The sequence below is a fragment of the Carassius auratus genome, chromosome 45 (genome assembly GCF_003368295.1).
Source record: "Carassius auratus strain Wakin chromosome 45, ASM336829v1, whole genome shotgun sequence".
Taxonomy (NCBI): Eukaryota; Metazoa; Chordata; class Actinopteri; order Cypriniformes; family Cyprinidae; genus Carassius; species Carassius auratus.
The window spans coordinates 2,545,564-2,556,333 of NC_039287.1; the positions used below are offsets into that span (position 1 = coordinate 2,545,564).

The following is a 10,770-nucleotide window of genomic DNA, read 5'->3' on the forward strand; positions in this document are numbered from 1 at the left end:
GTCTCGGGAGAGGCCTGCAGTTACCCATGATGCAGCAGAGAGTTGCTCCGGCTGCGTCCGCGCTCCTGTTCGCTCCTCATGGTCTCGATCTGGATGAGCAGCTGCTCCTGCGCTCACAGACCAACACTCGTCAGCAAACACACATCACAGCGCATCACGAGCGGATGGGCGGCACACACTCACCTTCTCATGATGAGCCTCTTCTATCAGCTTCTTAGTGTGCTCCAGATCCCGGATCAGAGCGTTCTGCGCCACACACACACACACACACACACACACACACACACACACACACACACACACACACACACACAGAGAGCAGACACTCATTCAGAAGGATGACTGTGTGTAATAAGGTGAGGATCAGATCAGCGGTGTGTGTGTGTGTGTGTGGAGCACTAGAGGTGTGTGAGCTGCACCTTGTCCTCCAGCGCCGTCATGCGCTCCTTCAGGTGAAGCTGCAGTCTCTCGTTGGACTCAGACAGCAGTTTGTCCACGGTCTCCGACAGACGCTTGTTGTGCTCTTCGTTCATCTTCTCCCGCTGACGAGCCTGAAACACCACAGAAGAGTAAAGCAGCTGCTGTGTTCACACACTGAGCGAGGTGTGGAGATCTCTCACCCTCAGCAGCTCCTGGTGCTTCTCCTCCAGCTGAGCCTCCATCTGTCTGAGACGCTCCTCCACGTTCCCGTGCCGCTCCTCCGCCTGCGACACACACACACACACATCAGACACTACAGCACAAACCCAGGAGAAGGACAGAGCGGTTCATCATGCTGCCACAGAACAACAAGCCCGTCTCTCACGAGCGTCAGGAGTTAGTGAAGTGATGCTAGTGAAGAACGGTGTAGTGTTCACACGGGGGGAGCGATGCACTCCTGACAGACATGAACATGACCACCATCAGCCGGAATCAGGATGAGCACAAGTCGAGTACTCGCTCCACAACTGACACGACTAGAGCAGATGTTCATTCATCTGTTCCTGCACTGCTGTTACTAGGGTGAGATGCTGAAACAGAGCAGCTGTAGTGTGGCGCTCACATCACAGTCAGAACTGATTCTTCTGACTCAAATACTCGACTGAAACACGACGGAAACATCCATCCAGAGTCAGAACGACAGCACGAGCTGGAGTACCTTCATCTGTGAGCGACTGTCCTGAGACACTGCACGTGGAGCGCCACACACACACACACACACACACACACACACACGAGAGCCGAACGTTCACACTCCGTTATAATGATCTCTCTCATCTGATCGGTCACTACAGCTGGTCTCAGCTTCATCTGTGGCTCAATCAGAAGCTGACCGATGCTAGCAGAGTTTACGGTTTCAGCAGTCTGGTGAAGAAAGGTCATCAGGCGAGAGAATCATGTTCTGATGAATAATACTGCACACACACAGAAGACGCTTTCAGAAGTGTTTTCCTGTGCACAGATCCTTATATTCTCGAGGACGTTTGAGAACAAACTCTACGTCATCTAATGCACGACATTTCCAAATAAATCCCGCTGTGAGCTAAACACTCAGAGTCGTGACCGCCGGTGCTGAGACCTGGGAAAGCAGGAGGCCAACAGCCAATATAATGTTTTACAATTTTAATTCATATTTAATAAATTTGAAATTATTTAAAAGATTTTCTTAAAAAATGTCTAAAATAAACAAACTTATACTTTAGATGAGAAAGAATTTTTCACAAATAAATTAATATTGAATAAAAATCTAATTAAAAGGAAACTAAACACTGTAACGATCAGAGGACAGTATTCTGGGAATCATGTTCTTCAAATAAAGCCAAGGTCACACTCCTTTAACACACAGCACACTGTGAAAATGACCGTGACAAGTACAGAAACAGCAGCATAACTGGAATCACAGCTGGATTATGGGCCGCTGACAGCAGGATGAGAGTGTGTGTGTGTGTGTGTGTGTGTGTGTGAGAGAGAGCCGTACTCTCTCTGTGTGTGTGTGTGTGTGTGTGTGTGTGTGTGTGTGTGAGGGAGAGCTGTACTCTCTGTGTGTGTGTGTGTGTGTGTGTGTGTGAGGGAGAGCTGTACTCTCTGTGTGTGTGTGTGTGTGTGTGAGGGAGAGCGTACTCTCTCTGTGTGTGTATGTGTGTGTGTGTGTGAGGGAGAGCTGTATTCTCTGTGTGTGTGTGTGTGTGTGTGTGAGGGAGAGCTGTACTCTCTGTGTGTGTGTGTGTGTGTGTGTGTGTGTGAGGGAGAGCTGTACTCTCTTTGTGTGTGTGTGTGTGTGTGTGTGTGTGTGTGAGGGAGAGCGTACTCTCTCTCTGTATGTGTGTGTGTGTGTGTGTGTGTGTGTGTGTGTGAGAGAGAGCCGTACTCTCTGTGTGTGTATGTGTGTGTGTGTGTGTGTTTGTGTGAGAGGGAGAGCGTACTCTCTCTGTGTGTGTATGTGTGTGTGTGTGTGTTTGTGTGAGAGGGAGAGCGTACTCTCTCTGTGTGTGTGTGTGTGTGTGTGTGTGTGTGTGTGTGAGAGAGAGCCGTACCTTAGTGAGGGCCACGACCCTCTGAGCCAGCTCTGCCTCCACCTCCGGCAGCGTCTCGGCCTTACGCATCGTCTGCTGCAGCTTCTGCTCCGCCAGCTCCAGACGCTCCTGCAGCACACGGCTCCTGTCCTCCAGCTGCACACACACACACACACACACACACACACACACACACACACACACACACACACACACACACACACACACACACACACACACACAGAGACACACAGAGGTGTCACACACACTGTTGCAAATCAGTAGTGATAATCTGATGACTGGTAAATGTTAAATCAGAAACAGCTCAGGCTGTGTTTGTTCTAGAGAAGGAGTGAATAAATGTAACCGCACACAGTGACCGTGTTCTGTTTTGTACAAGTAGAGCAGACCTGGCAGACCAGCGAGTCCTTGTTGGCGATCTGGTTCTCCAGTTTGTCGTTGAGGTCATGGACAGACGTGGCTTCTCTCTGAGCCGCGAGGTAGCGCTTCTCCAGCGTGGTGATCCTCTCCTCCATGTCGTCCTTCTGAGCCAGAGACTGAGAGAGAGCACAGACACACGGTCAGAGACAGACAGAGACGGTCAGAGACGGAGAGAGAGCACAGACACACGGTCAGAGACTGCTTCAGTGCGCTCCTGTGCTCCTGTCGTACCTCTCGTAAGTCTCTCTGCAGACGGCTGTTGATGTCCTCAGACTTGATGAGGTCTTTCCGGGCCGTGTCCAGATCCTCCTCCAGCTCAGAGATGCGGCTGCACAGAGACGCCACACGCTCCTTCATGTGCAGGAGCTCCTTACTCTGTCTGTCCAGAGCCTCCTGCAGCTCCACGTCCTTCCCACAATCCTCCTCTGCACCCAGAGACACATCTGACAAGCGCTGCTGGAAACACACACACACACACATTACTCTTATGTTTCTCTGAGCGTGTCAGTTTCATCCGTGTGAGGTTTACCTTGCCGTTAGTGTTAGATGCTGCATCTGAGCTGTGATTGACTTCTGCTGAGCCATCGGTCATCACCCTCTTCAGACTGCCCTGCTCCTTCAGGAACACCAGCTACAGAGACAGAGACAGACCAGCATTAACCCATCGCTGACATCACTGTAGCTCTGCCTGTTCTGTGAGGAGCTCACCTCTTTATGAGCGGCGGTGAGCTGCTCCTCCAGCATACTGCATCTCTCCAGAGCCACACGCAGACGCTCTCTCACCTGATCACAACACACACAGCACACATGAAGCACACCTCACACACACACACACACACACACACCAGCTCCCTCAGGACACTACCTTCTCATCCAGGGCTTTGTGGTGCTCGAACAGAGATTTGAGTGCCTTGAGCACCTCCACCTCACTGGAGACGCCGGCGGGAGACTGAGCCTGACGCTTGACTACGGTCATCCTCAGAGAACGCTCGTGACGAGACACCAGACACTCCAGATGCTCCAGCAACAACTGAGACCGCAGCCAACACAACACACAACACACATCACACTCAGACTGACATCTGACCATCCACACAAACACACTTATCATCCTATCAGTCTTATGTTTTCATACTTCTATGCATGTACATTTATAACACTACACTACAGCTCTCGCTCCAATTCTTCCCCTTTTTGAAAATTGTGAAAACACGATCATGGAGTTTTGCAAAAGATACATCTAAGTCAGTCTCCCATTCACTGCTAGAGAGATTTACCCAACTGTGAAATGTGAGAAAGGTCCATTACGTGTGCATGTGAATAAATGTGTGCATGGACTCACGCGTGTGTTGTTTCTCTCTGCTTTCAGCTCGGAGATCTCCTCCTCTCGCTCCAGCAGCTGCTCTCGACACAGATTGACTTCCTTCGTAAGAGCTGCAAACTCCTTCAGTGTGAAAACACAAGAAATCAGGATTCTGCTTGAAGTGGCACACAGTGATCAACTCAATCAGCTCTCAGTGGAATCAGTCAGCACGTCTCACAGTAATGCCAATTATACTGTGATATATAACCTGAGGAAACCTGGTTATTGGAGTTAGAGCCGCTGTACTGAAGTGCTGTGACCGTCTCAATATGCCTGAGTTACTCTGAAGCACTTCAGATCAAGCATTTTGACCCCTCAGGTCCTGAAGCAGCTCACTCTGTCACTTCTGCTGTTTTTCAGAATGTTTAATCAATAGAATTGTTTTACTCGCTGCTCTAATTTCATGTTACGGTGTAGACGATAATCTAATTCTTTGTCTATTTTCATCAACTACAGCAATTAGTAGTTGCAGCTCTATAAAACACTATGAAGTAGGGCTGCACGTTCTCAAGTTTTTCATTAACCGTTAACCGAGGCCCTTAGCGGTTAATACTCGGTTAACCATAGTGTGCCATAGTAACCATAACCATAGTAATTTCCGGACATTGGCCGAAAAAAAAAAAAAAAGGAATGTCCGACAAAATTTAATCTCTCCGGTCAAATTGTCCTATTAAAACTGCCTAATAATGCCGCCCATTAACACAATCTGAATTTGAGAATAAGCCTAAAATGTATAAGGCAAAAGGTAACAAGCAGACTCCGCGGCCGCCTCGCTAAGGCTATGACTATGTTTGACACGTACAATATTTGAAAATCGATAATTATTTATTTATTTATTTAAATTACATTTATATCTGAATTTATGTCAACCTATAGACTTTCAAATATCAAAATGTCATGAATTAATATGTATTTTTGTACAAAATGACATATAAACATATTTTCCTATTATACTTTGCCTGAAAACGCTTCCAACAAGGCGTCGGTTCTATTTCTAGCATGCACGCGTCGAGCCGCGACTGAGCCGCGCGTCTCACGCAGGCAGTCGGCAAGCTCTAACCTGTTAACATGGGAACCGAATTAAAAACAGACACGCCACGCATCCAGTTTGTTCTGACCGGCCTAATGATGCCCGGGTGTTGGCTGTTGAGATTACAACAACGAGGTTGTACTTGAAGTATATCTAAGCACTGTATTGCAATACTTGCATTTTGCCCCGTCACTCGTATTAGCCCGCTTCATATTAGAAAAATGACTTCTTCTTGTGGACATTACAAATGTCTGGGAGCGCTCTGGCGGTCTCTGGTGGTGCAAAAATGTATTACAACTAAATTCAATTCACGCCATTGACGTCACTTAACCGAGCAAAATGTTTCACTCGGTTACACAATTTTTAACGGTTAATCGGTTAACCGGTTAACCATGGACACCCCTACTATGAAGGAATAATGTCGACGGGAGACAGCTGACAAACACTAAAACATGGACTGCCAAGAGTTAAACTTGAGAAGCTCTCGCTGCAGTCACAGAGTGATGAACAGACGGTGGGTTCTGCTGAGAGACACAGGTGTGCCAGCGGTTACCTGCGGCAGGGCACTGTTGAGCTGTCTCTGCAGCGAGTCTCTCTCGTGGCTGATCTCGTGCAGTTTGCTCTGCGTCACACACAGGTTCTCCTGCGTCTCTCGGAGCGTGTCCAGCAGTCGGTCTCTCTCCTCCAGCATAGACACCATCAGAGACTCAAAGTGGCCCTCAGAGTCCGTCTGCACGGGAGAGCCGGGGCCCAGACCGCCTCCGTTACTGCTGACCTCCGCCTCGCTGATGGTGGGCATCACCTCGCACATCATCTACACACACACACACACACACACACACACACACTGTTACCACACTGACACAGTCCAGAAGCTCTGAACTAGACGTCAAGTCTTTACTAGTTACAAAGACTCTCTGAACATGTTACTGACTTCATAGAGCCTGTAAAGTTCCTGGACAGAGAGAGTGAGTGAACGAGAGAGGACAGTGATAATAAATTATTTAATTGCCCACTTTGTTTTAATTATGATTTGCTGTACTAACTGTTAGGAAGAAGATCAGGTCAGAAAATCAGACACGCAACGGAGAGAAGATTATCCGGACACACAACAGACAGAAAATCAGAAACGTAACGGACAGAAGATAGTGCTGTAACGACTACAAAAATAATGCGTCACACTGTTTGTTTACCTCTCATGTAATGGCATACTGGGAATGCCAATGTATCGCGCCTACATTGGAAATAATGAACTTGAGCGCGCAAAAGACGGACAGACCATCGGACACTTAAGGGACAGAAGATCGGACACGTAACGGACCGAAGATCGGACACGAAACGGACAGAAGATCGGACACGTAACGGACAGAAGATCGGACACGTAACGGACAGAAGATCGGACACGTAACGGACAGAAGATCGGACACGTAACGGACAGACGATCGGACACGTAACGGACCGAAGATCGGACACGTAACGGACCGAAGATCGGACACGTAACGGACAGAAGATCGGACACGTAACGGACAGAAGATCGGACACGTAACGGACCGAAGATCGGACACGTAACGGACAGAAGATCGAACACGTAACGGACCGAAGATCGGACACGTAACGGACAGAAGATTGAACACGTAACGGACAGACAATCGGACACGTAACGGACAGACAATCGGACACGTAACGGACAGACGATCGGACACGTAACGGACAGACGATCGGACACGTAACGGACAGGCGATCGGACACGTAACGGACAGGCGATCGGACACGTAACGGACAGACAATCGGACACGTAACGGACAGACAATCGGACACGTAACGGACAGACGATCGGACACGTAACGGACAGGCGATCGGACACGTAACGGACAGAAGATCGGACACGTAACGGACAGACAATCGGACACGTAACGGACAGACAATCGGACACGTAACGGACAGACAATCGGACACGTAACGGACAGACGATCGGACACGTAACGGACAGAAGATCGGACACGTAACGGACAGAAGATCGAACACGTAACGGACAGAAGATCGGACACGTAACGGACAGAAGATCGGACACGTAACGGACAGACAATCGGACACGTAACGGACAGACGATCGGACACGTAACGGACAGACGATCGGACACGTAACGGACAGACAATCGGACACGTAACGGACAGACAATCGGACACGTAACGGACAGACAATCGGACACGTAACGGACAGACGATCGGACACGTAACGGACAGAAGATCGGACACGTAACGGACAGAAGATCGAACACGTAACGGACAGAAGATCGGACACGTAACGGACAGAAGATCGGACACGTAACGGACCGAAGATCGGACACGTAACGGACAGACAATCGGACACGTAACGGACAGACGATCGGACACGTAACGGACAGACGATCGGACACGTAACGGACAGAAGATCGGACACGTAACGGACAGAAGATCGGACACGTAACGGACAGACGATCGGACACGTAACGGACAGAAGATCGGACACGTAACGGACAGACGATCGGACACGTAACGGACAGAAGATCGGACACGTAACGGACAGAAGATCGGACACGTAACGGACAGAAGATCGGACACGTAACGGACAGAAGATCGGACAAGTAACGGACAGAAGATCGGACACGTAACGGACAGAAGATCGGACACGTAACGGACAGAAGATCGTCCAAAAACACGATGGAGAGAAGATCAGACGCGTAACGGACAGAAGATCAGACACGTAACGGACAGAAGATCAGACACGTAACGGACAGAAGATCAGACACGTAACGGACAGAAGATCAGACACGTAACGGACAGAAGATCGTTCAAAAACACGACGGACAGAAGATCGTCCAAAAACACAATGGAGAGAAGATCAGACGCGTAACAGACAGAAGATCGGACACGTAACGGACAGAAGATCGGAAGGGTAACGGACAGAAGAACAGACACGTAACGGAAAGAAGTAAAGGACAGAACGGACAGAAGATCGGAAACGTAACGGACAGAAGATCGGAAACGTAACGACAGAAGATCGGACGCGTAACGGACAGAAGATCAGACGCGTAACGGACAGAAGAACAGACGCGTAACGGACAGAAGAACAGACGCGTAACGGACAGAAGATCAGACGCGTAACGGACAGAAGAACAGACGCGTAACGGACAGAAGAACAGACGCGTAACGGACAGAAGAACAGACACGTAACGGACAGAAGAACAGACGCGTAACGGACAGAAGATCAGACGCGTAACGGACAGAAGAACAGACGCGTAACGGACAGAAGAACAGACGCGTAACGGACAGAAGAACAGACGCGTAACGGACAGAAGAACGGACACGTAACGGACAGAAGATCGGACACGTAACGGACAGAAGTAAAGGACAGAACGGACAGAAGATCGGAAACGTAACGACAGAAGATCGGACACGTAACGGACAAAAGATCAGACGCGTAACGGACAGAAGAACAGACGCGTAACGGACAGAAGAACAGACACGTAACGGACAGAAGAACAGACGCGTAACGGACAGAAGAACAGACATGTAACGGACAGAAGATCGGAAACGTAACAGACAGAAGATCGGAAACGTAACGGACAGAAGATCGGAAACGTAACGGACAGAAGAACAGACACGTAACGGACAGAATCAGAATCAGAATGAGCTTTATTGCCAGGTATGTTTAAACATACGAGGAATTTGTTTTCGTGACAGAAGCTCCGCAGTACAACAGAATGACAGCGACAGAACATAAAACACATAATAAAAGAATGAAAAATACAAATATGTAGATAGTGAATGACAATATACAAATGACAATTGTAGGCAGGTATATTACAAATACGTAAGGGACAAAAGAACAGACACGTAACGGACAGAAGATCGGAAACGTAAAGGACAGAAGAACAGATCAGTAACCGATAGAAGATCAGTAACGGACAGAAGATCAGTAACGGACAGAAGATCAGTAACGGACAGAAGATCAATAACAGACAGAAGATCAGATCAGTAACAGATAGAAGATCAGATCAGTAACAGATATAAGATCAGTAACGGATATAAGATCAGTAACGGATAGAAAATCAATAACAGACAGAAGATCAGATCAGTAACAGGTATAAGATCAGTAACAGACAGAAGATCAGTACAGGTGTGTATTTACCTTGATTCTGAGCTGGGTTTGTTTCTCTTCTTCTCTACTGTATCCAGTTCAATCACAGCTAACACATTTAAAATATCAACTACGACGCAAATTATTCGTCAAGCCATTAAACTTCACGACATGAGTAAAATAAGTCACGAATCACTTTTTATTATTATTATCTGACGAGGAATGAGCGAAACAAAAAAGAAAATAAGCGAGGCCTTTATAATGAATGAGAACATCACTCATTACTAGAGATCTGAGTCTAAAGTGATGGAGAAGACATCACTGATCAATCAAAGACCTCCGTCAGATTCACACTGCCATCCATACACCCAAATATAAATATAAATCACATAAATACTTTAATCTTATATATAATAAACTCCAATAGCGGCCTGCGCTAGTTAGCATTAGCAGCTAAAGTAAGAGGAATCAAAATCATCCTCATGCAAGCGCAGGAATAAAACAATTAAGCCTTTAAAATGAACACTTAAAGACGAAGTTAGATGACGAGCTGTACGATTTAAATATAAATGAACGAAACGCGTTTTTTAGAGTCAATTATTCTGACGCGTCACCATCTAATCCATAAGGAAAAACACCGGGATAAAAGTACGAATCGACCACTTTAAAAACACAAAACGCCCTTCAAACGACACTATCGGCAAGAAAAGTGTTTCTTCGGCTGGCTTGAGGTCTAAAAATAATAATTAATAAAGAAAAAAAAAAGAGTTAAAACAAAATTTACAGCCGATGTTTGTCGCTGCTCCAATTTCCTGCGCTCGCGAGAGCTCGGGACGTGCTGACGTCACGACGCCATCCACGGATCCCAGAAGATATGAGCTCTGATAGAAGGACTGAGGACGCGTTATGTGTTTAGTTATCACAAACGTCTCAGTTTGGTTTATTTACTTTATCTGAATATTGCATGCATAAATGTAGACGATTTGCGGAATTTTAAGGTAAAGCTCGTTATTGTCCGAGTTCTCCTTTCTGACTAAAGGAGCAGCGACATCTCTGTCCAATCTGAGTCATGTTCTGTTCTGTTGTGTTTCCGTGACCTTTGCGTCAAATTAATATATATCTTTTTTTTCAATAAAAAAATAAAATATAATAGATAAATAAATAACAATCATATCAAAATGGCCTGACACTAAAGTAGAACTGTGTGTAAGCAGTCTTACCAAAGCTTAATTTGTTACATTACATTATAAAAACTAAACAGTTACTGATCCCAAATCGCATAAATTGTAGTTAGTAAAGTAATCCATTACATTACACATTTTAGG

The 10,770-nt window shown here is 46.9% G+C and overlaps 1 protein-coding gene across 9 annotated transcripts in view; it reads right to left on the bottom strand.

The window, feature by feature from the left end:
• The window catches only part of ppfia1 (PTPRF interacting protein alpha 1), a 35,773-nt gene extending 25,463 nt beyond the window's left edge, over positions 1–10,310 (bottom strand). For 4 of the 9 annotated variants that reach the window (XM_026232932.1, XM_026232930.1, XM_026232931.1 and 1 more), the window contains exons 1-13: positions 9,497–10,307; positions 5,880–6,140; positions 4,276–4,377; positions 3,799–3,963; positions 3,642–3,716; positions 3,463–3,564; positions 3,165–3,389; positions 2,903–3,049; positions 2,514–2,648; positions 621–704; positions 420–551; positions 184–246; positions 25–107 (exon numbers count right to left, since the gene is read on the bottom strand). In XM_026232932.1, coding sequence (XP_026088717.1) covers positions 25–107; positions 184–246; positions 420–551; positions 621–704; positions 2,514–2,648; positions 2,903–3,049; positions 3,165–3,389; positions 3,463–3,564; positions 3,642–3,716; positions 3,799–3,963; positions 4,276–4,377; positions 5,880–6,140 — 1,574 coding nt within the window. In that variant the 5' untranslated portion in view covers positions 9,497–10,307. Of the gene's footprint in view, positions 1–24; positions 108–183; positions 247–419; positions 552–620; positions 705–2,513; positions 2,649–2,902; positions 3,050–3,164; positions 3,390–3,462; positions 3,565–3,641; positions 3,717–3,798; positions 3,964–4,275; positions 4,378–5,879; positions 6,141–9,496 lie in introns of all 9 variants that reach the window. The other 5 variants (XM_026232936.1, XM_026232929.1, XM_026232934.1 and 2 more) reach the window with 3 other exon arrangements.
• Between the last annotated feature and the right edge of the window lie 460 nt (positions 10,311–10,770).